The sequence below is a fragment of the Typha angustifolia genome, chromosome 13 (assembly GCF_048772165.1).
Source record: "Typha angustifolia cultivar Huaian chromosome 13, ASM4877216v1, whole genome shotgun sequence".
In the NCBI taxonomy this organism is placed as follows: Eukaryota; Viridiplantae; Streptophyta; class Magnoliopsida; order Poales; family Typhaceae; genus Typha; species Typha angustifolia.
The window spans coordinates 425,458-452,837 of NC_133251.1; the positions used below are offsets into that span (position 1 = coordinate 425,458).

At 38.7% G+C, this 27,380-nt stretch overlaps 4 protein-coding genes across 6 annotated transcripts; 1 reads left to right on the plus strand and 3 right to left on the minus strand.

Annotated features, from left to right (window-relative positions):
* Nucleotides 1-97: 97 nt before the first annotated feature.
* Nucleotides 98-1,257, minus strand: LOC140774642 (chitinase 2-like). Its single transcript, XM_073117719.1, has one exon. The coding sequence runs from the start codon at nucleotides 1,135-1,137 to the stop codon at nucleotides 229-231; it is 909 nt and encodes a 302-aa protein (XP_072973820.1). The 5' UTR covers nucleotides 1,138-1,257; the 3' UTR covers nucleotides 98-228.
* A 1,024-nt stretch (nucleotides 1,258-2,281) lies between these two features.
* On the plus strand, nucleotides 2,282-4,802 carry LOC140774702 (pentatricopeptide repeat-containing protein At3g62890-like). The gene has a single exon (XM_073117789.1). The coding sequence runs from the start codon at nucleotides 2,390-2,392 to the stop codon at nucleotides 4,616-4,618; it is 2,229 nt and encodes a 742-aa protein (XP_072973890.1). The 5' UTR covers nucleotides 2,282-2,389; the 3' UTR covers nucleotides 4,619-4,802.
* A 534-nt stretch (nucleotides 4,803-5,336) lies between these two features.
* LOC140774703 (histone acetyltransferase GCN5-like) lies at nucleotides 5,337-12,829 on the minus strand. Of its 2 annotated transcripts, XM_073117790.1 has the most exons (13): nucleotides 12,080-12,822; nucleotides 11,526-11,590; nucleotides 11,263-11,343; nucleotides 10,990-11,061; nucleotides 9,667-9,835; nucleotides 9,064-9,107; nucleotides 8,702-8,801; nucleotides 8,206-8,274; nucleotides 7,319-7,373; nucleotides 6,317-6,432; nucleotides 6,006-6,099; nucleotides 5,787-5,928; nucleotides 5,337-5,641 (listed from the first exon to the last, which is right to left on the minus strand). In XM_073117790.1, exons 1-13 carry the CDS (start codon nucleotides 12,695-12,697, stop codon nucleotides 5,578-5,580), a joined length of 1,689 nt encoding a protein of 562 aa, XP_072973891.1. In that variant the 5' UTR covers nucleotides 12,698-12,822; the 3' UTR covers nucleotides 5,337-5,577. The 2 variants fall into 2 exon arrangements, with proteins under 2 accessions (XP_072973891.1, XP_072973892.1); XM_073117791.1 differs by lacking the exons at nucleotides 5,337-5,641; nucleotides 5,787-5,928 and having other exon boundaries at nucleotides 6,049-6,188; nucleotides 12,080-12,829.
* A 994-nt stretch (nucleotides 12,830-13,823) lies between these two features.
* On the minus strand, nucleotides 13,824-27,353 carry LOC140774704 (histone acetyltransferase GCN5-like). Of its 2 annotated transcripts, XM_073117792.1 has the most exons (13): nucleotides 26,647-27,352; nucleotides 25,912-25,976; nucleotides 25,644-25,724; nucleotides 25,366-25,437; nucleotides 19,028-19,196; nucleotides 18,457-18,500; nucleotides 18,085-18,184; nucleotides 17,045-17,113; nucleotides 15,852-15,906; nucleotides 14,951-15,066; nucleotides 14,642-14,735; nucleotides 14,424-14,565; nucleotides 13,824-14,282 (listed from the first exon to the last, which is right to left on the minus strand). In XM_073117792.1, the coding sequence occupies exons 1-13, from the start codon at nucleotides 27,244-27,246 to the stop codon at nucleotides 14,219-14,221; spliced, it is 1,671 nt and encodes a 556-aa protein (XP_072973893.1). In that variant the 5' UTR covers nucleotides 27,247-27,352; the 3' UTR covers nucleotides 13,824-14,218. The 2 variants fall into 2 exon arrangements, with proteins under 2 accessions (XP_072973893.1, XP_072973894.1); XM_073117793.1 differs by lacking the exons at nucleotides 13,824-14,282; nucleotides 14,642-14,735 and having other exon boundaries at nucleotides 14,429-14,565; nucleotides 26,647-27,353.
* Nucleotides 27,354-27,380: the final 27 nt, after the last annotated feature.

Genomic DNA, 27,380 nt, shown 5'->3' on the forward strand with positions numbered 1-27,380 from the left:
GGGCCCTTGCTCAATCTCTGATGGAAATTGGTTTTGAGACAGAGATGAGTTGCATCGGTTGTTAGAATATAAAAGTTCAAAATCACCGTTCTCAAGATTTCGAAGTACGCAATAATTCTGATATCAAACTTGGGGTAGTAGTATTACATTGTGAGAACTCTCTCTCTTATTCTTTACTAACACTGCAGCTTCATTCCCATCAAGAAACCGAACAGTACGATGGAGTTACTATGCGTTAGCCAAAAGTTCCTGTGCCTGTGTTTCGTATTGAAACCCACCACTCTTGGAGTCATCTGCAGAAAATAGGAAGATTCCCTGAAGCTTGTCTTCCATATGAAGGCTTTGGCAGGCACTGAAACCAGTCTCTGCCGACAATCCTGAAGTCTCACCTGTGGCAAAACTAGCCAAAACTATACCTCCATTGTAGTTCGATGTCTGCGCATCATAGAAGCTTACATACTGCGACACCGTTGTGCTTGCACTATAAGCATAGAACTGGAAGTTTACGTAGTCTATGACACTTCCATACTTGCTCCATAATGCTTGGTAATGGCTCTGCACCGTTTCATTGTCGTAGGGAGCTATGGAAGCAAATGATATCACCCCATTGTTCTTTAGGTTTGTCACTAGCTGCCCAATGCACTCTGCGAAGGTATCGGGATCGGATTCAAAGTGCTCGTAGTCGATGTCGATGCCGTCAAGGTTGTTTTGTTGGATGATAGTAGTCAGCGAAGAGACGGCGTTGCTGACCCAAGACTCTATAGAGGTAGGAGTGAAGTTTACAGGGTCTCCACTGACCGTGTCTCCACCAATGCTAAGAGCGACTTTTACGTTGCTGTTGCTCTGTTTGATGGAGGAGACGTCGGAGGGGGAGAGGTTGGCGGTGTCCCAGAAGACGTTGAACTGTCCGTTGGTCGGTGAGGGGGGCGTGGTTGAAGTCGTGTAATCGATGGCGAAGGCGAGGATGAAGTGGAAGTCGACGCTCGGATTGATGGGTACGTCGGTGAACTTGACGCCTTTGAACTGAGCTCCGATGTACTCTGCGAAATGGTTCGAGTTTGTCGCTGCGATAATTGGCGCAAGAAGGGCTAAGAGAAGCAGAGGTAGAAAGAGTGAGAGTAGCTTTGAGGAAGCCATGGGGAAGAAAGAACTCGAGCAGTTTAGTTTCTGCTGAAGGCTTCCTGAGAATTGAGATGGCACCTTGTTATTAATAGCTGTGCGGTGGTCAAGCAGGTAGATATGAGAACGCAAAGGTTCCAAGACTTTTGGGAGGCATCCTAGAGAAGTGTCAAAATTCCATATTAAACTTAATCACTTCCTAGCAATTTCCTCTTGGTTGAATTTGCTGGTATGGACTTTTCAATGGTTATCCTTCTCGACGATAGGCAAGGGACATATTAATCTGATGCTATACTCTTTAAGGATACTAGTAATTCTAGTAAATGATAGAAGACTGGTAGATTAAGAGAAGATGATAGAAGATGACAGAGACGTTTTGTTCCCGTTTTTCAATGGGATTGAAATAAAACAAAGACTTATTTTAAGATAAGGGTGTTTGGTTGAAACAAATTTGAGATAATTGTTATATAATGCTGGCCATACTTATATTCATTATTATATATATAAAAACTAAATATAGTTCAATTGTAAAAGTAATTTTTATTGCTCTTTTCCATCTTTACTCTAAAATACAGTAAATACGTTTAAAATGAAATACAAACTGTAATTTTATGTGACGAATTTTATATTATCTTATTTTCAGAATTCCTTACAACTATTTTTGAAATTCCATTAGGTTATTACATTTTACGACTACTAATTTCAATTTAGAATTTCTTTGTAGAGGATGATTAAATTGGCAATTTTCACCTCAACCAAAAGCTCCAGATAAACTCCCTTTATTCTATTTTTTTTTTAATTTTCTTTTAGCTCTCTGTCTCTTCTTTGGCAAGATTTATGTCATGCAATCTCTTTTATCCCAGCTATTAAAACCGGCATTAAAGTTCCTCTATCTTGCATCCCTGAAAATTTATCCTCTATGTTCTACTTTAGAAAAGTACTGCGTTGAAACTTTTAAATGTCCCTCTTTTCTTCCAGATTCTGGTAGCCAGTCATTATCTTCTATAATAAATTGGGAGACAGCACATGACAAGACGTAACGCTAGAGTTTTAGTTTGATACGTCTTGCATCGTCGTTATTAAGTAAACATTTATTAAGTAATTGGAGAGGATAAGTACTGAGTTTTTATCATAATAATACTCACGAAGATAATTAATTAGATAACACTCTCGTTAGAAGACAATAAAACCATCGCTTTGTTCAAACCGCCAAAATTAACTGCCGTTCAAATTTAAACACGACCAAGAGGAGAGGTTCCGATTCCATTATATGCCCTTCACGCATACGCTCTCCAAACGCCTCCCATGGCAAACTCCTTCCTCTCTAAAGCGATCCGCCCAACTCCACGCCCAAATGGTTGTGTCAGGAGCTCTTCTCCACCCTCCTTCGATGACCCACCTTTTGAAATCGATCGCGGACTCTTCAGAACCCGGCGCTCTCTCCTATGCCCTCAAGCTGTTCGACGAAATGCCTTCCCCTTCAACTTTTATCTGGAACACCGTCATCCGCGTTTGTTACAGAGTCCATGCTCCCGAAGAATCCATCCGTTTGTACCACCGAATGCATCGGAACAGTGTGGGTCCTGATGCCTACACCTTCCATTTCTTGTTTAAATCCTGCAGCATTTCCTTGTCAAAAGTTGAAGGTTTGATGGTGCAAGGGGTGTTTACTAAACTCTTTCCTGAATCGGATGGTCTCATCATGAACTCTTTAATTCATATGTATATGGAATTCGGGCTGGTAGATGATGCAAGACGAGCCTTTGATCAGGTTAAGGAGAAGGATGTCGTTTCGTGGACCACCATTGTCAGTGGGCTTGCCAAATTTGGGTTTCTCAATGAAGCCAAGGAATTGTTTGATAGAATGCCAGCGAGGAATGTGGTGTCTTGGACTAGCCTGATTGCAGGGTTTTGTCGGGCTGGCCAGGCTGCAGAAGCTGTCAATTTTTTCAATAAAATGTTGTCGGATAATGTTGCGCCAGATGTTGTGACAATGGTTGTTGTTCTGTCATCATGTGCCGAGTTGAAGGATTTGGAACTGGGCAGACGGATCCATGGGCTTGTTAAGGATGAGATGGCCATTAGTAACAATCTTGTGGTTGCTCTTGTCGATATGTACTCAAAATGCGGAGATATTAAAGCTGCCCATGAGGTTTTCCTTTCAATGGGTGCCAAGATTCCTCAGGCATGGAATGCAATCATTGATGGTTATTGCAAAATAGGTGATGTAGATGTAGCACGTTCCTTGTTTGATCAAATGCAAGTTCATGACGTCATCTCATTCAACTCAATGATCACTGGGTACATACACTGTGGTAAGCTTAAGGAGGCATTGTTCTTATTCGCAGAGCTGCGTTCTTCTCACATGCGACCAGATAACTTCACCATTGTGGGTTTGCTCACAGCCTGTGCAAGCTTAGGTGCATTGGCCCAAGGTAAAGCGTTACATGCCTGTGTTGAGGAGAGGTTGGTTGAGTGGGATGTATATCTTGGGACTTCACTCTTGGACATGTATATGAAATGTGGGAAGGTGGATGAGGCAATGCTTGTCTTCAGAAGAATGGATGAAAAAGATGTCCGCACTTGGACTGCAACAATAGCAGGCCTGGCATTGAATGGAATGGGAGATCTTGCTCTAGAGCACTTCTCTTTGATGAAGAAAGATGACATAAGACCCAATGCAGTCGCTTATCTTAGTGTCTTGACTGCTTGCAGTCATGCCGGCCGACTGGAGGACAGTCAAATGTACTTTGAAGAGATGAGATCTTTGTATAAGTTACAGCCTGAGATTGAGCACTATGGCTGCATGATTGATTTACTTGGTCGTACTGGGCGTTTAAAAGAGGCAATGGAGCTAATCCATACTATGCCGATGGAACCAAATGCTGTGATATGGGGTTCCATCTTAAGCGCCTGCAGAATGCATAAGGAAATAAGTCTAGCTGAGAATGCAGCAGAGCATCTACTCAGGTTAGAGCCTCACGAAGACGCTGTGTACGTCCAGTTGTATAACATATATGTGGATTCAAGAAGGTGGGCAGATGCTTCAAAGATCAGGGGCTTAATGGAACAGAGGGGGGTCAGAAAGACTGCAGGTTACAGCTCAATCGCCGTCGCTGGTCAAATCCACAAGTTCATTGCTGGTGATCAATCGCATCCACGAATTATGGAAATCAAAGCTATGATGGACGAAATTGCAAAGAGATTGAAGTCGGCAGGGTATTCGCCGATCGTGTCACAAATAACAGTCGATGTGGATGAGGAGGAAAAGGAGCACGCATTGTTTGCTCACAGTGAAAAGATGGCAATTGCTTTTGGTATTATGACAATGGCATCTAACCTGCCAATTCATGTCCTAAAGAACCTTAGAGTCTGTGAGGACTGCCACTCTGCAATTAAGTGGATATCCAAGATCTGGAATAGGGATATTGTGGTTAGAGATCGGAGTCGTTTCCACCATTTTCAAGACGGGAGATGTTCTTGTAACGATTTCTGGTGAGAGTCTCTTACCATCGTGTAAGGTATTTCTTCCCTCCTCTTTGTTCAGATCGGATTCCGTTTGATTAACACTTTTTTTTGCTGTACCACAATACCTGTATCAGAATAAGATATGGAAATATAATTAAAAAATAAATAAATTAATTACTGTTGTAAAGAGCAACATGACACGAAATCTGCGGTGGAAATATCTAGTTGGAAATAAATGTGAAGCATACACACGGGAATCCACTTGCTCTGTCCGAGTCCAGATGGACAAGATTTTATGGGAAGATGCTAAATAACGTGAGGGTTGCTGCTCCTCGAGCTTCTTGCTTATTAAAACAGCAAGAGTTTAATAATGGCCGAGAGACATGTGGGCACTTTGAAGACGATGGCTTTAGTAACCTTAAAACAGCATGACCACCGTGTTTGGACCTTGGGAGAATCCATTTCAAAATGGCAGTATTTACTGCCGTATATAAGAGTTCCACCTGTGCTGCAATCCAACTGATTTTGTCAAGCATTATACGAAGATCCCTCTCCCAGCAAAGCACACTCGAGATGTTTACCAAATGAGCCTAAAGTTACATCTCGTATAGAGAATCGTAGACAATGTCGGCTTTTGAGAGAGCATAAATACACGTGGATCCTATTTCTTTCGCAACAGTAGAATCTGTACCTCATCAGGAAAAGGAAGAAACAGTTTTGTTTGACCGATATACTCATTCCTCTTAAGATTAAAAAACCAACATACTGCTTATGATAAATAGAAATTTACATTGCCTGTAATCAGTCATCATAAGATAAAAATACCAGTGGAGTATTAGCCTATGTTACATAGACATTTGGTGAATATTTACATAAGCCATTCGGTGAATATTTACATGTCTCGACTTCTGAGTCCCTTCTTACAGTTGCTGGTCTAACTCTCATAACTGTTAGCAAATAAACCAGCAGAGCTAGGTTTATGTTTTCCTACTAATTCTTGTTTGACGTTTGAAAGAAATGTGCCTGGACTTTGTTCGAGAAGTAGTTTTCAAGCCTGCAGCCGAAGAAGGAAAGAGAAATTAGCTAGAGAATGGGTCATTTTCTCCCATAAAAGGAAAAAGGAAAAGAAATAATTTTGATATGACAATAGAAAGAAGCAAGATACAGAATGTGCAACAGCACAGTGAATGATGCCTTACCGCGTAGAACATTTGTAATATATGGTCTCAGGGGAGTTGTATGTGCGAGCATTTAAAAGCATTCTCTTGACATCAGCGACAAACATCTCAAAAGTAACATAATACTGTTCTGACTCCAGTCTCTTTGACATTGTTCTCAAATCTGTAAAGAAAGTGAGCCCACAAATCATTTTTAAATGATACACGCATGTCTTCAGAACAAAAAAGTTTGCTACTTACCCATTGGATCTTTGATGATATCATAATAATCAGGTACGTCTCGTGCATCTACCGGTTCCCTAAATGGCCAAGCATCTGGATGCTCATTCATCATCTGTCAGCAGCTATATGTTTATTCTATATGTTTATGACACAGTAGAAAGGTAGGATATACTATGTGAATGGCCAACGTGTATGTTTATCCTATTAAAAAGAAAACAATAAAAATGTTTTGAAGAAACCTTATGCACCATACTCGCAAACAACATGACTAAGATCATAGAGAAAGAACAAAAAGAAGAAGAAGAAGAGAAACAATCCACCAAACTTGCCTTCAGAAGTCCTCGCATAAAGACTATCAGTTGTTGCCGATAGGCAACGGTATCTGTTCCATTTGCTGTCTTAATTCTTGAGTGTCCCCACTGATCAGGAGTCCAACCTGCTTCCTCTGCATTGCAATATAATCTTGAATCAGAAAATTATCAATAAGCAAAAGGGTGCGCAATATTCTAGAATTATATAACAGTATTTAGAGGCTCTTTATATATCAGTCAAGACTTACAACATAACTACTGAGAAAACATCATATGCATATGCTCGTATAAACAAGTTCATTCGCAACAAAAGAATGTGTTTCTTAAACATCATATAAAGGCCCTAACAAATAGCAATATTTATCAAGCATTCTCAATATCCATTCATGATAATACTAGGTACTTCCTCCCTATTATGTAGCATCTCCATTTTTTGTCAAATTAAAAATCAAGATTACATGTTAAATGTAGTAGCAGACAAGCAGCAAGAAAACTGTTTGACTAAAACAAATACATAACAATTCCTGAACAAACTCGAAGAAATAATTGTAAGAATAAAAGTTAGTCAACTGCATTCTTCTGCTTATATTGCAATACAACAAAAGATTATTCTCTTCTAGTACTGTAACACTGCAGTGCACTTTTAGCTTCTAGAATGCAAGTATTTCCATTGATGCAGTGCATAATATACTGCTATAAATATTACAAGTAATTAACAACCAAATATATTATCAACGCTAGATACTAGCAGTAGTACCAAACTACCAATAGCGGAGAATGATTCAGCTGATCCTTTTCATAGGGGCATTTGGTTCACGGATATGGTGGGTTTTGTTCATGAATTTACCTCTACTCATTGGTGAATAGCAATTAAATATACCCTCTCTTGGAGGCAAATTCAAGTCAAACGAAAACATCATTGCATGTCCAACCTATTGGATCAGATTTAGCAATAAAGCCCTCCCATAAGAAACATTGTGTCTGACCTAAAGATTGTCAAAGAAAAGCTGTGTTACTCACTGAGACCAGGAATGTCCTCAGGTTTCATGGGTTTTCTCGGGATACCAGCTTCTTTCTGGACAAGAAGAAAACATTTCATTAGACATCTTTCCTATCCATTCTACTTATGAGGAACTGAAGGTAAAAAATCAAGAAGAAAAATCACTAAAATGAAATAAAGATCATAATAACAGAGCAAAGAAATATAATAAAGGTCATGATAACAGAAATTCTGCTGCAGAAACCATCTATTCTCACTCTTCGAGGTCAAACAATGCATAACTGGTACTGCTCATACTTCGGGTGTTGTACTTAGAAGTTAGAACATAGAGGCTTACAGAGCCAGATTTTCATAAGCCATTCACATTCACACCATGGGCCCTTACGAGTGACACTTAAAAGATGAAGTAGCAGTAAATGACATAATCTGGTGAAGCATTCTGGTATAGAGAACACTAAAGATGTATTTTGCAACTGGAAATACCTTCAAGTTGATTCAAAAGTTGAAAATTGGTATCAATGCCAATCTACCTTGAACTACGCTTGTCATAGATGTCAATAAGTATACCTCAAAACACTACATTTTTTCCTCCATTTCCGCCATCTCGCATACTCCAAAATCATCTACTGACTTAATTTATATCAGTTAACTAAACAATCAATTATGTCAAGTGTCATATGATGCTTCGTGCTCTCAGCATGACCAGTTTTCAAGATGCCAACAGATTGGGTGTTCCGGTATATGCCATAAATGAGCAACCGTGGAGGACATAAATTGGATTGTTCACAAACAAAGACTGCCATCTTAAGTTCAATCTCCATCAGAAATCAAAATAAATGGAGTTATATCAACTAGATTTACTAAATCATTATAAGCAATATGTATAGAGTTAAGGACCATATATAACCTTTTGGAAGTCAATTCCTGGATAAACAATGTGGCAATTGGAGAGGTCTTTAATTTTCTCATCAATTGCCTGCATAATTAAGATATGAGAAGTATATGAGATGCACCGAAATGATAATTAAATAAACTACATGTAACAAAAGAAATCAATTGGCAAAAGGCTTGTCATTTGTCAACTATTGGTGTCCATGACATGTTCTATCTTCAAAATTTTCAGAAAGATATTCATTATTCAGAGATCATGCTGACCCAATTGGTCATTGTGTCAACTATGTCTCCATCAAATAAGATAGAGGTGAAGTCTTGTATATCAATAGCAGGTCAAAGAAGAGAGGGGAAGGGCTAAAGGATAATAGTTGGAATCCTGCAGATGAGTTCAAGATAAAAGTATAATTTGAGATTAGACTCTTGAGTCAGCAGTTTTTGTTCAGAAGAAGTTATAATTGAACTCAAATGGACATGCCAGGACTGGTTATTGTAACCATTTTCCACTTTACCTGCCTTTGTTTGCGAATCATTGTTGCCAAATCTGTATATGGAAGTTTTGGATCAATCTTGCACTCCATCAATATTCCTCCATCGTAGTCTTTAATGTACCTGTATTGGAGAAATAAATGGTAAGCAAGGTAGCAAGCTAAATATAATATAGATGGAACCATTACAGAGGAGACTGCATGTGGTGCATGATTTTTACGGTACACCAAGTAATCATTGGGAATGTAAAAATAAAAAATATCAATCTTGGTGAATATGATAATAATAAGAGCATAATTGCATTAGAGTTCATTATTACATAACAGTCATCGAACTTTGAGCAAATGAAAGTATGAAACTCATAATTGCAAAATAACAGGCATACCCCTGCCATCTTTCTTTCTCCAAGGTGATCCCCTTTGTGAAGCCCTACAATGTATGTGTGCAACAGAGTGTAAATAGTTGTCTGAGAAAAGAACTAGCCTTCTTTGAGAGTATGTGAAATTGTTCAATGATAAAGTTAACCAAACCTGCAGGGTACTAATAAAATCATAAAACATATCAAGTTCCACAAGGATGAGTACTGCAATTTATAGATGGATATATGGGAATCAAGCAACAGTAAAGTGGGGGCATAAAGTATACTTTGTGTGTGTTTCCATGTGTTCAATTTTCCAGGCAGGGATTGAGGAGTGTAAGTCATAAATAAGAGATGTTTCTCTTCGCACCTCAGATCAAGAGTGTGTGTGTTTGTATGAGAGACCAGAGAGACATAGCAGATAGTTTTCGTGCTAACACAACTAAAATTTCAAGATAGTTTCACAAGACTTGCAAAATAAGGTCATGAATGCCTCTGTTCTGCCAATTTTCAGTAAATTATGACGAGGAAAAATGATGGACAAAGCACTCCTATAGCTTCATGGCTTCACAACATCATATCATGGAACAAAGACAATTTGAACCAACTAACAAGACTTATATAGTGCACCTGCTTTATAAAATAGCCGACAGCATTGTTGTCTGCATATGTCAGAAAATGAGTAAGCCCATCAACATCACGAGCATGTTGTTTCAAGTGATTCATCAATCTTGTGCCATAACCTTTAACTTGTTCATCTGCTGTGATTGCACAAAATGCTATCTCTCCAAATTTTTGACTGCAAGAAATTATTAAAAATATGTAAACATAAAGCATGCAGAAACCCAAAAGGTAGAAAGGAAAGAAAGATGTAATATCATATATACAGCAGCACGATACTATATATATATATATATATATATATATATATATATATATATATATATATATAGCGGAATATGTCAGAACTCAGGAAATTAGAAGACAGATGAGCAGGAAAAAAAAAAGAATATATCTTCCACTTGGGAGGCCTTATAAGGCCTAAACTTAAAACATAACAGATTTAAACCTCAAATCACATATCATCAATGGACTGATGCTCTTCTTTCATCCACCATACTGAACATTAGCGACTCATTAGCAGATACGAGTGTTATGAACATTAACTAGATGAGGCTATTAGCATTTGTCCCTCCTAGCTTGAAAGAAAAGAATTCCAAAAAGGAAAGATCTTGAAAAGAATATTTAAAATTTAAAAGGAGGCAACCAAGCAAAGTGTGCCACCAGTTGCATCGAATAACACCAGTGGATATGCCTTATTTGAACGGTGTCAATCTTTGATAGTAAGGGGAGATAACATACTCAAACAACTCACTTTGAGTGAGATGATGGTACTTGTTTCATGGTTCTCAGAAAGACTGCTGGACCGCAGAAATCAGACATTAGACATTAAGCATTATATATTATCTGTTTGGTTTGGTAAAGGCCTAGGACATCAATTTACAAATGTTGAATCTGACTGAAAATTAGAGGAGGGCAGGAGGCGAAGCAAATAGCCCACTAACATGGCTATAGCAGTTGGAGCTAGTCCAAACTTTTGTGGTGCTTGGGCCATAGAATAATTATTTCAGAATTATCAAAACCATCTTCCTTAGGGAAATTATCAATTATGCATTCTTAGACAAGTAAAGACCAACTCATGCGCTGCTCGCATGGACCTCACTCAAAATCTCCTGTAAAACCACAAAAAGAAAATTCAATGGGATAAAAAGCAAGAGAAAAGTGGGGTAATATAGGTCAAACAGTTTAAGTAAACAAATTTACATATCTTGCAATTCATGAAAGAAATAGTAAACATCCCACTGGAAAAGGAAAGGCTATCTAAGGAGTCTCAAGGCTATCTGAAGAGCAACAACCAGGTTAACCTTTTAAATAATATATCATCAATTTCACCTTTTATAGGGACGGTATGTAATGCCTCCAACAACCAAATTATGCCTGATAACCATCATTGACTTGTGGCTTCTGCATCAATTAAAAATGTAATGCAAATTTAGTTAGATGAATAGAATAGGCAAGAGATTAGATTCTGATTCAGAGAACTCAAAGTAGTTCTTCATTCCGCAACATAATGGCAAGAACAGAACAGATTCAGCCTCTTCTACCTATCTATCAGAAGTCAGAAATTTTATTCTAGAAAGAACGAAAGAAATAAGCTTTTTTTACCTGTCCATGACAAGGCGAACAATGTACTCCTTGGGCATATTAGGAAGTTGCCGAGCAAATATATTCTTTAATCCTATAAGCCTGAAGAAAGAAAATCAAAATCTTGATTACAATGTCCAATTACAGTTGCAACTTTCAGGTACTTTCCAATAGCATTCAAATCCATTGAGATTATGAAGATATAAGAAAAGTACTAAACAGCTGAGTCTCAAAACTTAGCAAGAGGAACAACTAAGGGAAAGAGGATCAACTAAAAGACATACCATATCATATGTTCGTCAATTCCATCATTCGCATAGCACAAAAATTTAAGTCTTCCAGCATCTTCCTGGGAGTAAAAAGAACTATTCAAATACATAGTAGGAAAGAACGGACATTATGACATCAGCATTCTTTTGACTAGCAGATATTTTATTTTGTGCCCTTTCATGTTAACCATGACTAAGGGAACATTAATAGCAGTGTTAACCAAAAATACATACACAGCAAGTAACCTCCACGGTTCTTTCCTTTAAATAATTACACTATATTCAATTATGTGATATGAAGAGAAAAGATCTTTTCCACTGTTATAATAGAATAAGAAACATGCTTTTGGTGACATAAGTTCTATTTTATAGAAATACAGCTAGAAGTTTCAGATGTATTTTCAATTCCAAACAAAGGTTTTACCTTAAAGAATTCTGTAAACTGTTTTAGCTAATTTTACAATTTCTTCTGGCCTATGCATCAAGGTTGTCAACATCAAACACACATACACACACAACAAACAAAAACATAATCATTTTTTCCAAAAAAAAATAACATAATGTTTTACCTCTCTCTTGAGCCCTTCTTCCCTGGCACTGTAAGCCCCACTCGTCTGTATATTCTCGGTAAAAATCCCCTTCACGGTGTCCTCCTTCACCACGATCCCAGGCATCAAGCTCGCCGCATTGCCGGAATTCTGTTGTCCTCCTTGCGCTGCATTCCCATCCTTCCCACCATTCTCCGCTGCTCCACTGCCCGGAGCCTCGACCTTAGGAATCGGGTTACTTTCCGGCTTCGGTGGCTTATTGCTCCTAGGGTTACCAGAGGCGGCTCCTCCCCCAGGGGTTTCTAAGCGTGAGGTGGTGAAGGTCCTCATGGAATCGTTGTCCTCCTCCTCCTCATCGTCGTCCTCTTCCTCCTCGTCGTCGTCCTCTTCCTCCTCCGTGTCGTCGTCGTCCTCCTCGCGGGCGCTGATGCTGTCTAGGTCGTCGTTGGATGTCACGGCGCCGGCATCGGAGAGGGAGAAGGGTGCTGAGGCGGAGGCCGAGGCGGCTCGGGGGCCGGGGGCGCCAGGAAACTTGCGCTTGTGGTGGACGGCGCTGGAGGCAGAGGCTGAGGCGGAGTGGGAGGGGGAGGGGGTTTGAGAGCTCCGGGATCGGACCGTGGCGGAGCCATGGCCATCCATCTAGTGTTCGTCGTCGGTGTGCGGAAGAATTATGCTTTTACTTCTGGCTTGCTTCTCCCTCACCGCCGGTACGGCTTCGATCGACTGAGAATTTTTTTTTTTGCAAATTAGTCCTCCATATCGTCGTCTTATGTTATATGGATGCTGAATTTTCTAGAAGCCCCTTCACTTTTTTAACAATTGGAGCGCATAGGCTAAGTGGGTCAACCAATACGGGCCGGCCCACTGATAAAACTCATATGTTCTCTCGCGTGATAAAGATATCCAGCTCCATTTCTTATTTGCCAAGATTTTCTAAGATAAAACGATTTATCCAATGTAATCTCTCTATTATCCGAGCTATTCAAACGGCCATTTGTAATAATACTCACGAAGATTTTCTAAGTAAACTTTTATTGATTAACTGTAGAGGAGGAATACCGAGTTTTTATCATAATAATACTCACAAAGTATAACACTCTCACTAGAAGACCATAAAGTCATCGCACTATTCTAACGGCCAACTTTTTTAACTGCTGTTCGAATTCAAACACACGACGACCGACCAAGAGGAGAGGAACCGATTTCATCATATACCCTTCACTCGTACGCTCTCCAAAGTAATCCACCCAAATAGTATTATGACATTGACATCTAACCTGTGCCAATTCATGTCCTAAAGAACCTTTTAAAGTCTGTGAGGACTGCTACTGCTACTCTGCAATTAAGTGGATATCCAAGATGTGGAATAGGGATACTGTGGTTCGAGATCGTTAGTCGTTTCTACCATATTCAAGACCGGGGATGTTCCTGTAACGATTTCTGGTGAGAGTCTCTCACCATCATGTAGGGTATTTCTTCCCTCCTTTTTATCCAGATCAAATTTCGTTAGATTAACACTCTTTTTACCCCTATACCACAATACTTGTATCAGAACGTAAGGGGTGCTGCTCCTCGAGCTTCCTGCTTATTGAAACCGCAAGAGTTTACTTTGAAGACGATGGCTCTAGTTACCTTGACAATGGGTGTCTGGACTTTGGAAGAATTCATTTCATATGGAATGAATGCAACATAAATACTGCCGTATTCTAAGAGTTCCACCTGTGCTGCAATCCACTGATTTTATCAAACATTATACGAAACTATCTCTTGCAGCAACGCGCATTCAAGATATTTTCCAAATGAATCAATTCAGTACTTCCTAAAAGTTACATCTGGCGTAGAGAATCCTAGACAATGATGAATTTTGAAGGACCATAAAGGCTCGTGTTTCGTTTACACTAGAATCTTTACCTCATCAGAAAAAGGCAGAAACAGTATCGGTTGACCTATATGCTGATTAATAATCAGTGCAGTATGTTGGTCAACTAAAATGCTAATCTTTAAGCACTTGCAACATGAAGAAATGGAGCGGCCTCTGTTACCTAGCCACTTGGTGAACATTTTACATGTCTCGACTTCATAAGTCCCTTCTTACAGTTGCAGGTCTAACTCTCCAACTTTTAGTAAATGATCAAGCAGAGCTTGATTTTTGTGTTCCTACTAATTCTTGTTTGACGTTTGAAATAAATGTGCCTGGACTTTGTTCGAGAAGTAGTTTTCAAGCCTGCAGCCGAAGAAGGAAAGAGAAATTAGCTAGAGAAAGGGTCATTTTCCCCCATAAAATAAATAAATAAATAATTTTGTTATGACAGTAGAAAGAAGCAAGATAAAAGAATGTGAAACAGCAGAGTCAATGATGCCTTACCGCGTAGAACATTTGTAATATATGGTCTCAGGGGAGTTGTATGTGCGAGCATTTAAAAACATTCTCTTGACGTCAGCAACAAACATCTCAAAAGTAACATAATACTGCTCTGACTCCAGTCTCTTTGACATTGTCCTCAAATCTGTAAAGAAAGTGAGCCCACAAATCATTTTTAAATGATACAAGCATGTCTTCAGAACAAACAGTTTGCTACTTACCCATTGGATCTTTAATGATATCATAATAATCAGGTACGTCTCGTGCATCTACCGGTTCCCTAAATGGCCAAGCATCTGGATGCTCATTCATCATCTGTCAGCAGCTATATGTTTATTCTATATGTTTATGACACAGTAGAAAAGTAGGATATACTATGTGAATGGCCAACGTGTATGTTTATCCTATTGAAAGATTGAAAGATAACAAAAAACAGTTTTGAAGAAACTTAATGCACCATACTTGCAAACAACATGATTAAGCTCATAGAGAAGAGAACAAAAGGAAGAGAAACAATCCACCAAACTTGCCTTCAAAAGTCCTCGCATAAAGACTATCAGTTGTTGCCGATAGGCAACGGTATCTGTTCCATTTGCTGTCTTAATTCTTGAGTGTCCCCATTGATCAGGAGTCCAACCTGCTTCCTCTGCATTGCAATATAATCTTGAATCAGAAAATTATCAATAAGCAAAAGGGTGCGCAATATTCTAGAAATTACATAACAGTATTTAGAGGCTCTTTATATATTAGTAAAGACCTCCAACATAGCTACTAAGAAAACATCATATGCATATGCTCATATAAACAAGTTCATTTGCAACAGAAAAATGGGTTTCTTAAATATCATTTTTATCAAATTAACAATCAAGATAACATGTTAAATATAGTAGCAGCAGGAAGAAAATTGTTTGACTAAAACAAATTCATGACAATTCCTGAGCAAACTGGAAGAAATAATTGTAAGAATAGTCAACTGTATTTTCCTGCTTATATTTCAATACAACAAAAGATTCTTTTCTTCTAGTATTGTAACACTGCAGTGCACTTTTAGCTTCTAGAATGCAAGTATTTCCATTGATGCAACATTGACATTGCATAATATACTGCTATCAATGTAACAAGTAATTAACAACCAAATATATTATCAACACTAGATACTAGCAGCAGCACCATACTACCAATAGCAGAGAATGGTTCAGCTGATCTTTTTCATAGGGGCATTTGGTTAACGGATATAGTGGGTTTTGTTCATGAATGCACCTCTATTCATTGGTGAATAGCAATCAAATAAACTCTCTCTCTTGGAGACAAATTCAAGTCAAATGAAAATATCTTTGCAACCTATTGTGGATCAGATTTAGCAATAAAGCCCTTTCATAAGAAACATTGTGTCCGACCTGAAAATTTTCTAAGAAAAGCTGTGTTACTCACTGAGACCAGGGATGTCCTCAGGTTTCATGGGTTTTCTTGGGATACCTGCTTCTTTCTGGACAGGAAGAAATTTTTTTGTTAGAATCTATTTATTGGTAATTGAAGATAAAAAATCAAGATGATAAACAACTAAACTGTAATAAAGATCATGATAACAGAGCTAAAATACAATAAAGGTCATGATAACAGAGCTTCTGCTGCAGAAACAATCTAAAGCAGTTTGTTAGAAGTATGACATAACAGTTCTATTCTCACTCTTCAAGAAGGTCAAGCAATGCATAATTTGCACTGTTCATACTTTGAGCCTTCTACTTAGAACATACAGGCTTACTGAGCCAGATTTTCATAAGCCAGTCACACCATGGCCCCTTATGGTATGACACTTAAAAGCTTTTACTTCTCTACTCATAATCTTAATGGTCTGAAATTATCATAAGATACCAAAAGCTCCGCAGCAATATGGTTATACTCTTGAGAGGACGCAGGGATGATAGCCCAGTTGCTCAGATAGGACAGCAATAGATATCTTGATTCTATATGAGCATATAACTATATAAGTATCTCACTGAAGTACCGGCTGCTGAATACCAAGTTAACTTGAGGCCAGCATTGAAATTTCACTAAGATATCCACATTTTACAACAGGTCAAGTAAATTTAAGATAAAATGTAAAAACAAAAAGATGAAGTAGCAGCAAATGACATAATCTGGTGATGAGTTCTGGTATACCTACATTAAGCCATCTTCTGCAATTGGAAATACCTTCAAGTTGCTTCAAAAGTTGAAAATTGGTATCAATGCCAATCTACCTTGAACTACGGTCATCATGGATGCCAATAAGCATACCTCAGAACACCATATTATTTTTGTCCATTTCTGCCATCTCGCATATTCCAAAATTACCTACTGACTTGTTTTATATCAGTTAAGTAAACAATCAATGGTGTCACACATCATATGATCCCTCATACTCTCAGCAGGATAAATTCTCAAGATGCTATAGATTGGGTGTTTGGGTATATGCCGTAAAGGAGCAACCATGGAAGACATAAATAGAATTTTTCGCAAACAAAGACTGCCTTCACTATTTCAATCTCCATCGGAAAACAAAATAAATAGAGAAAATGAGTATCAATTATATTTACTAAATCATTATAAGCAATATGTACAGACTTAAGGACCATATATATAACCTTTTGAAAGTCAATTCCGGGATAAACAATGTGACAGTTGGAGAGATCTTTAATTTTCTCATCAATTGCCTGCATTAAAATATAAGTATATGAGATGCACTGAAATGATAATTTAAATAAACTACATGTGACAAAAGAAACCAAATAGCAAAAGGCTTGTCATTTGTCAACTATCGGTGTCCATGGCCTGTTCTATCTTCAAAATTTTCAGAAAAGTATCAGAGATCATGCTGACTCAATTGGTCATTGTGTCAACTATGTCTCCGTCAAACAAGATACAGGTAAAGTCTTGTATATCAATAGCAGGTCAAAGAAGAGAGGGGGAGGGCTAAAGGATAAGAGTTGGAATCATGCAGATGTAAGGGTGAAAACGGGTTAAATTAATTCCGACCAGACTCGCTACCCAACTCGATTCGGATACGGACTTGAATATGAATAAAAGTTTTTTTTAAAAAAAAAACTGGATACGAATTAGAATATGAGTCGGATATAATTTTCGGATTCGAATACGGATATCGAATATCCATTTACCCACATACTTTTTTGAATGATTTACAGTTCTTAGTTTGCTTAGTGAATATTAATATTGTTATTAATGATATGTTATATATTATTTATAGAGATTAATTTTTCTAATTTTATATATATTTGATATACAAAAAGTTTATTTTTCTAAACTCTTAATATTTTTGTATTAATTATATATAACTAAAAAATCATAATTCGTTTAAAATTCGATTAATATCTATTTAAGATCCGATCCTCAATCTGAAAATTATTTGTATCCTTTTAGTTAGAATATGGTTTTAAATTTTGTTATCCATCCAATATTTGCATTCGGACTAAAAATATGGATCCAGATATGGGTTGAATACTATCTAGTCCGTATTCGATTCGTTTTCACACCTATGCAAATGAGTTCAAGATGAAAGGATAATTTGATATTAGACTCTGAGTGAGCAGTGTTTGTTTAGTATAAGCTATAATTGAACTCAAATGGACACGTCGGGGCTGGTTATTGTAACCATTTTCCACTTTACCTGCCTTTGTTTGCGTATCATTGTTGCCAAATCTGTATAGGGAAGTTTTGGAAAAATCTTGCACTCCATCAATATTCCTCCATCATAGTCTTTAATATACCTGTATTGGAGAAAGCAAATTGTAAGCAAGGTGGCAAGCTAAATATAATGCAGATGGAATCATTATGGAGGAGACTATAAGTAAGGTATCAAGCTAAACATAATGTAGATGGAATAACTACGGCAGAGACTGCATGTAGAGCACGATTTTTAAGGTACACTACGTAATCAATGAAAATGTAAAAAGAAACATTTACAGTAAACTTCATTATTACTTAACAGTCACCAAACTTTGAACAAATGGAATCCATAATTGCAAAATAACTTGCGTACCCCAGCCATCTTTCTTTCTCCAAGGTGATCTCCTTTGTGAAGCCCTACAATGTATGTGTGCAGCACAGTGTAAGTAGATGCTTGAGAAAAGAACTTTCTTTGAGAGTATGTGGAATTGTTCAATGATAAAGTTAACCATAACTGCAGGGTACAGATAAAAATATCAAATTCCACAAGGATGACTACTGCAATTTATAGATGAATATATGGTCAAGCAACTGTAAAGTGGAACACAAGTATATTTTGTGTGTCTCTAAGTGTGTGTGTGTGTGTGTGTGTGTGTGTGTGTGTGTGTGTGTGTGTGTGTGTGTGTGTGTGTGTGCATGAGAGATCAGAGAGACATAGCATATAGTTTCATGCTAACACAAAATTTCACAAGACTTGCAAAATAAGGTCATGAATGCCTCTGTTTTGCCAATTTTCAGTAAATTATGACGAGGAAATATGCTGGACAAAGCACATCCTATGGCTTCATGGCTTCACAACATCATATCATGGAACAAAGACAATTTGAACCAAAGGGGTTAAAATATAACTATAAACATCAACTAACAAGACTCATATAGTGCACCTGTTTTATAAAATAGATGACAGCATTGTTGTCCGCATATGTTAGAAAATGAGTAAGCCCATCAACATCACGAGCATGTTGTTTCAAGTGATTCATCAATCTTGTGCCATAACCTTTAACTTGTTCATCTGATGTGATTGCACAAAATGCTATCTCGCCAAATTTTTGACTACAAGAAATTATTAAAAATATGTAAACATATAGTATGCAGAAATCCAGAAGGTAGAAAAGAAAAAAGCGATGTAATAGTATATATACAGCAGCACGATACTAAATATATATATACAGTGGAATATGTCAGAACTCAGGAAATTAGACAAGACAGATGAGCAGGAAAAGGAAAAGAATATATCTTCCACTTGGGAGACCTTATAATGGCCTGAGCTTAAAACATAACAGATTTGAACCTCAAATCACAGATCATCAATAGACTGATGCTCTTCTTTCATCCACCATACTGAACATGCTTCTTCTCATCAGACTAATAATATAATAACACTTCTTATTAGCACATACCCAGTGCTACAAAAATTAGTGAAATGAGGCTATTAGCATTTGTCCCTCCTAGCTTGAAAGAAAGAATTCCAAAAAGGAAATATCTTAAAAAGAATATTTAAAAGGAGGCTACCAAGCAAAATGTGCCACCAATTGGATTGCATGGATATGCTTGTTTGAGCGGTGCCAATCTTTGATAATAAAGGGAGATAATGTACTCAAAACAACTCACTTCGAGTGAGATGATGATGCAGGACAACGTCTCGATTGCAGAGTTGGGAAGAAAAAGTAGGAAAAATAATCAAATCCGTGGAATCCACCAATCAGGGCATCGGAATCCACCGACGTTGGAATTCACCAACTAATATTCAATATGCAAAAGCTTTCAAAATATTCATTAACCCATAAAAGATGATTACAAATTTTTATATATGCAAAATAAAGTAAAAAACAAAAGAAGAAAATAGTCCTAGAAAATGACTAGTCACAACCCTCGTTAAGCCAAAAGACCACGGGTGCAGCCCTTTTGTGCCTACGAAAATAAACGTGACGAAAAGTGGTGTCCCCACCAACTTTCTTAGGGTGAAAGAAACTCGACCCAGTCGACTGGCTCTGATAGTACTCCAAAATGTCAGAGTCAAGCTACTGTAACTTCTCGCGAGTGATCCACGTACAATCAGACTCTGATCGCCCGTGCCATCGAACGAGAAAATGGTGAACCCCTCCTTTTGCAGTAGATGTTATTTGATCATCCAAAATAGTATCTATCTTTTCTTGTGATGTGGATGGGAAAGGAGTAGTATGTGGCACAGCAGGGATGTTTGGAATGGTAGTAGATGTAGCATAGGGTTCGATGAGGATGTGTATAGGTGGTTAGTAGATTGCTAGATCCTCAATATTAGAAGTACAACTAATGCAATAATCAGGAGAAATATCAATGACATAAGCATTAGCACCTACACGTTTCAGAACTTGGAAAGGTCCTGCACAACGGGCATACAACTTCCGAACGGCTCCTGAAGGGAATCATTCGGGTCTGAGACGAATCATAACATGATCTCCAACATCAAACTCCTTGGCACGTTTGTGCAAATTGACATGTATTTTATACTAACGATTACTCGTCTCAATTCGCTTAGTAATCTCTTGATGCAAAGAATGAATATGATGTATAAATACTTCGGTAGACTCAGAGACTCTATAATGAAATGACATAAACAATAGATCTAAAGGTTTGCGTGCTTTAAAATCATGAACAACTTCAAATGGGCTTATGCCAATAGACCTATTAATGGAGTTATTATATGCAAATTGGGCTATAGAAAAAATGGCATCCCAATTTTTGTTATGATCACCTACGAGACAGCGCAAAAGATTTTCAAAACTAGATTAACAATCTCGGTTTGAGGATGATAGATAGTAGAAAATTTTAATTTTGTACCAACCATGTGCCATAAGGTTTTTAAAAAATAGTTCATAAAACAAATATCTCAGTCGGAAACAAAAGTTTTGAAAGACCATATAACTTGACGATATAGGCAAAGTACAATTTGGCCACATGTGACGCATTAGAGGTCTTAGCACAAGGAATAAAATAAGTCATTTTAGAGAAGTGATCCACAACCACGAGGATTGAATCATGTTTTCCATATGTGCGAGGCAATTCCAAGACAAAATCCATACCAACGTCCTGCCACGGGTGATCAGGTACAAGTAACGTGGTGTAAAGTCCAGTGTTTTGTTTTCTGTGCTTTGTTAATTGACAAGTCCTACATTGACCAACTAATTTTGCGACATCACGCTTGAGACTTGGCCAATAGAATTGGCGCTCCACTTCCTCAATGGTTTTATCACATCCAAAATGACTCGATAGGTCACCGGTATGAATCTCCCAAACAAGGAAGTCACGCACGGACGTACGGGGAACACAAAGCTTGTTATCTTTAAATAAGTAGCCGTCCTGGAGGGAATAACTGTCCAAAGCTAAATTTGGATCAGTCAGCAAAGTGAGAATGATTTCGCTAAAGTCCGGGCAAGTTGTATAATCCTCCTTCATTTTGTCAAACCCAGTGACTTTGATACTAAAAGCAGACAGAAGGTTAACCCTTCAACTAAGCGCATAAGCCGCCTTATTTTCAATCCCAGCTCTATATTTGAATACAAAAGTGTACTTTTGTAAGAACTCAATCCAACGAGCATATCTTGAATTTAGTTTCTTCTGAGAATTTAGGAATAGAAGAGCTTCGTGGTCGGAATAAAGCAGCGACGGCAGTAGTGTCTATAGGGACGGCAGTGGCAGGACCACGCAGGAGCTGCAACAACAGCGTGATGGCGGCAACGGTGGAGATGGGCTACGGAAGTAACAACAGAGATGGCTACAATAGGAAATTACAGCAGCGGGTGGCTACGACAAAGGTGACCGCGGCAGGGGCTGTAGTGGCGGGGAGCAGCAACAGGGAAGGTTGCGGCGAGGTGCAACGATAGGGACGGCTGCAGCGGCTGGGGGGGTGTGGCTACTGCATCGGTAGGCACCGACAGTGGTGAAGATGGTGGCACGACAGAGCAAGGGTCGTGGAGATCAGCAGCGGCATCGTCTGTGGAGGTCGGCAAACAGAGGAAGATGGGATGATGGATATGAGTGACGGCTAGGGCTAACGAGGAGAAAAATGACAATGGGTTTGGATCGGGTTGGCTTGGTTGGAGATTGGGTTTAGTTAGGTGGGTGTGGGTTGTGGGTAAACGAGTCGGGTTTGGGTAGGTTTCTACCGATTCACTAAGGCTAAAAGATAGGCTAGTGGGCTTAGTTGGTTAGTAGGCTTTAGGTTTTGGAATGATGAGAGGTTTATGTTAGTGAGTTAATGAGTTTAGATTTTAGGTTGGTTGGGATTAAGTTAGGAAGGTAGATAAGATAGGTATTAATTCTAAAATTATGAAAATTAATTCTCAAAATTATGAAAACTATTCCCTAAAATTGTGGAAACTAATTACCAAAATTATGAAAATTACTCCCTAAAATTATGGAAACTAATCCTCAAAATTATGGAAATTAATCCCAAAATTATGGAAACTAATTTCCCAAAATTAAGAAATGATAAATAAGAAAAGAAATTATCTTCTAAATCTGAATTTCTAAATTTTAAAATTTTCAAAATTCAAAATTAAAGATAAAGATGAAACAAATAAACTGAATTTCGGAATTTGATTTTTTTTTTCAGAGACGCTCTTTCTTCTTCTTTTTTCAATAGAGATGCTCTTTCTTTTTCTTTTTTTAATCTAAAACAAGGAAAGAAAATCTATTGAATAAAGCTTACTTGTAATGATATCCTTGTGTAGAGATTTGGTGATGGTAATGATTTATTGTTTTCCTCGTTAAGGATGATCTCCTCACGTAACTCAGATCCTAATGTTATTGAGCAACGGATCTCGTAGCGATCTGGTGTTCATGGAGCAATTAATCTGACGAAGAAAAGATGAGGCATAGCATAGAATCTAGGCGGTGGAGCGTCCATAAACTAGGAAATGATTTGTTCTGATACCAAAGCTGATGTAGGACAACGTCTTGATTGCAGAGTTGGGAAGAAGTAGGGAAAAATAATCAAACCCGTGAAATCCACCAATCGGGGTGTCGGAATCCACCGACGTTGGAATCCACCAACAAACACTCAATATGTAAAAGCTCTCAAAATATTTATTAACCCATAAAAGATAATTACAAACCTTAATATAGGTAAAATAAAGTAAAAGACAAAAGACGAAAATAGCCCTAAAACCCGTGGCCCTTTGGCTTAACGAGGGTTGTGACCAGTCACCTTCTAAGATTTCGACACCCGATTGGTGGATTTCACGGGTTTGATTATTTCTCCGAACTTTTTACATTGTCCTGCATCAGCTTTGATATCAGAGCAGATCGTTTCCTAGTTTATGAATGCTCCACCGCCTGGATTCTACGTTACGCCTCATCTTTTTTTCGTCAGATCAATCACTCCATGAACACCAGATTGCTATGAGATCCATCGCTCGATAACATTAGGATCTGAGTTACGCAAGGAGATCACCCTCAACGAGGAAAACAATAAACCATTACCATCACCAAATCTCCACACAAGGAGATCATCACAAGTAAGCTTTATTCAATAAATTTTCTTTCCTCATTTTAGATCAAAAGAAAAAAGAAAAAGAAAGAGCGTCTATTGAAAAAAAATAAAAATAAGAGAGCGTCTCTTAAAAAAAAATCAAATTCCAAAATTCAATTTATTTGTTTCATCTTTATCTTTAATTTTAAATTCAAAAATTTCGAAATTTAGAAGATAATTTTTTTCCTTATTTATTTTTCCTTGATTTTGAGAAATTAGTTTCCATAATTTTAGAATTAATTTCTATAATCTTGGAGATTACTTTCCACAATTTTAGAGAGTAGTTTCCATAATATTGGAAATTAGTTTCTATAATTTTAGGGAGTAGTTTCCATAATTTTGAGAATTAGTTCCCATAATTTTAGGATTAATACCTATCTTATCTACCTTCTTAACTTAATCCCAACCAACCCAAAGCCTAAACCCATTAACCCACTAACTTACCTCTCATCATTCCAAAACCCAAAGCCCACTAACCAACTAAACCCACCAGCCTAACCTAGCCCATCTTTTAGCCTTAGTGAATTGGTGGATACCTACCCAAACTCGACCCGTTTACCCATAACCCACACCCATCTAACTAAACCCAATCTTCTCCAACCGAACCAACCCGATCCAAACCCATCGTCATCTTCCTCCTCTTTAGCCTCAGCTGTCACTCACATATATCATCCCATCTTTCTCTGTTCGCCGACGCTGCCGCTGACCTCCACGGACAACGTCGCCGCCGATTTCCACGACCCTTGCTCTGGCGTGCCATCATCTTCACCACCGTCGCTACCTACCATTGCTGCTACAACCCCCCCAACCCCACCAGTCGCTGCACTCCCTGCCGCTGCAGCCTCGTCGCGGCCGTCCTTGCCCTTGCACCTCGCCGCAGCCTCCCCTGTTGTTGCTCCCGCCTCTGCAGCCCCTGCCATAGTCACTCGCTATTGCAATTTCCTATCGCAACCGCCCATCCGCAGCCATCTCTGCTGCTGCGACCACTGCTAGCGCTTCCACTGCCCCTGCCGCAGCCCATCTCCATCGTCGTCGCCGCCGTCGCTGTAGCCCCTGCGTGGTCCTGTCACTGCCGTCGTTGCGTCCGCCGCTGTCATTCTTGCAACCCCCTGCCGCCACCGCCGCTGCCATCGTAGCCGCCGCTATCCCCACCAGATGATACTTATTTCATGGTTCTCCAAAAGAAAGAATGTTGGACCGCAGAAATCAGATCTTAGACATTGAGCATATATATTCTCTGTTTAGTTTGGTAAAGGCCTAGGTCATCAATTTACAAATGTTGTATCTCACAAAAGATATGAGGAGGGCAGGAGGTGAAACAAATAGCCCAAACTTGCAGGGTACTTGGGCCCTAAACTGATTACTTCAGAATTATCAAGCCCCTCTTCCTTATGCAAATTATCAATTATGCATTCTTAGACAAGTAAAGACCAACTCATGCGCTGCTCACATGGACCTCACTAAAAATCTACTGTAAAACCACACAAAAAATCCTTTAATTGATAAAAGCAAGAGAAAAAAAGGGTCATAGATAGGTCAAATATGTTTAAGTAAACACTGATAATTACATATCTCGCAATTCATGAAAAGAAATAGCAGACATCCCGCTGGAGAGAGAGGCTATCTAAAGAGTCTCAAGGCTATCTAAAGACCAACCAGGTTAAAATGCAGAACATTTTCAATATGATAATAATATATCATCAGCTTCACCTTTTATAGGGACGGTATGTAATGCCTCCAACAACCAAATTATGCCTGATAACCATCATTGACTTGTGGCTTCTGCAGCAATTAAAAAGAAAATGCAAATTTAGTTAGATGCATAGAATAGGCAAGATATTGAATTCTGATTCAGAGAACTCAAGTTAGTTCTTCATTCCTCAACATAATGACAAGAACAGAACAGAACAGATTCAGCCTCTTCTACCTATCTATCAGAAGTCGGAAATTTTATTCGAGAAAGAACAAAAGAAATAAGATTTTTTTACCTATCCATGACAAGGCGAACAATGTACTCCTTGGGCATATTAGGAAGTTGCCGAGCAAATATATTCTTCAATCCAATAAGCCTAAAGAAAGAAAATCAAAATCTTAATTACAAATGTGCAATTTCAGTTGAAACTTTCAGGTACTTCCCAATAACATTCAAATACATTGAGATTATGAATATATAATAAAGTACTATACAGCTGAGCCTTCAAACTTAGTGAGAGGAACAGTAGATGGAAGGAGAAGGGGATCAACTAAAAAACATACCATATCATATGTTCGTCAATTCCATCATTTGCATAGCACAAAAATTTAAGTCTTCCAGCATCTTCCTGGGAGTAAAAAGAACTATTCAAATACATATTAGGAAAGAACAGACATTATGATGTCAGCATTCTTTTGACTAGCAGATTTTTTATTTCATACCCTTTCAAGTTAACCATGACTAAGGGAACATTAATTGCAGTGTTAACCAAAATACATACACTTTTGCAGGTAAGCTCCATGGTTTTTTCCTTTAAATAATTACGCTATATTCAATTATGTGATATGAAGAGAAAAATATCTCGTCCACTGTTATAATAGAATAGAACACATGCTTTTGGTGATGTAAGTTCTATTTTATAGAAATACAACTAGAAGTTCCAGATGTTCTTTTATTCCAAACATAGGTTTTACCTTAAAGAATTACAGGAAGCAGTTTATGACTTTGTAAACTGTTTAGCTAATTTTACAATTTCTTGTAGCCTATGTGCCAAGGTTGTCAACATCTACTCGATTGAGCAATCGGTTCAACCATATTTAAAAGTATTTAGTAGCAATACAGCTAGAAGTTTCAGATTTTCTTTTATTCCAAAAGTAGGTTTCACCGTAAGGAATTTCAGGAAGCAGTTTATGACTCTGTATATTGTTTTAGCCAATTCTACAATTCAACACACACGCACACAACAAACCGAAAAAAAAAAAAAATCATTTTTCCAACAAAATAACAGAATGTTTTACCTCTCTCTTCAGCCCTTCCTCCCTGGCACTGTAAGCCCCACTCGTCTGTATATTCTCGGTAAAAATCCCCTTCACTGTGTCCTCCTTCACTACGATCCCAGGCATCAAGCTCGCCGCATTGGCGGCATTCTGCTGTCCTGATTGAGCGGCATTCCCATCCTTCCCACCAATCTCCGCTGCTCCACTACCCGGAGCCTCGACCTTAGGAATCGGATTACTCTCCGGCTTCGGTGGCTTATTGCTCCTAGGGTTACCAGAGGCGGCTCCTCCCCCAGGGGTTTCTAAGCGTGCGGTGGTGAATGTCCTCATGGAGTCGTTGTCCTCCTCCTCCTCGTCATCGTCATCGTCTTCCTCGTCATCGTCGTCGTCTTCCTCATCCGAGTCGTCGTCCTCCTCCTCGCGGGCGCTGATGCTGTCTAGGTCGTCGTTGGAGGTCACGGCACCGGCGTCGGAGAGAGAGAAGGGTGCGGCGGCAGAGGCGGCGGAGGGGCCGGGGGCGCCGGGAAACTTGCGCTTGTGATGGACGGCGCTGGAGGCAGAGGCGGAGGCGGAGTGGGAGGGGGAAGGTGTTTGAGAGCTCCGGGATCGGACCGGGTCCATCTAGGGTTCGTCGTGGGTGTGCAGAGGAATTACGCTTTTACTTCTAGCTTGCTTCTCCCTCACCGCCGGTACGGCTTCGACCGACCAAGAAAGTTTTACCAATTAGTTTAAATCATCGTATATGGATGCTGAGT

Coding starts and splice junctions, on each gene's coding strand:
- LOC140774703 (XM_073117790.1), bottom strand. CDS start 12,697: ATGGATGGCCATGGCTCCGCCACGGTCCGATCCCGGAGCTCTCAAACC. Junction 8,802..9,063: donor GAGAAAGAAAGATGGCAGGG/GTATGCCTGTTA, acceptor TCTCCAATACAG/GTACATTAAAGACTACGATG. Junction 6,433..7,318: donor TGAGGACATTCCTGGTCTCA/GTGAGTAACACA, acceptor ATTGCAATGCAG/AGGAAGCAGGTTGGACTCCT.
- LOC140774704 (XM_073117792.1), bottom strand. CDS start 27,246: ATGGACCCGGTCCGATCCCGGAGCTCTCAAACACCTTCCCCCTCCCAC. Junction 18,185..18,456: donor GAGAAAGAAAGATGGCTGGG/GTACGCAAGTTA, acceptor TCTCCAATACAG/GTATATTAAAGACTATGATG. Junction 17,114..18,084: donor TGATACGCAAACAAAGGCAG/GTAAAGTGGAAA, acceptor ATTTTAATGCAG/GCAATTGATGAGAAAATTAA.
- LOC140774642 (XM_073117719.1), bottom strand. CDS start 1,137: ATGGCTTCCTCAAAGCTACTCTCACTCTTTCTACCTCTGCTTCTCTTA.
- LOC140774702 (XM_073117789.1), top strand. CDS start 2,390: ATGCCCTTCACGCATACGCTCTCCAAACGCCTCCCATGGCAAACTCCT.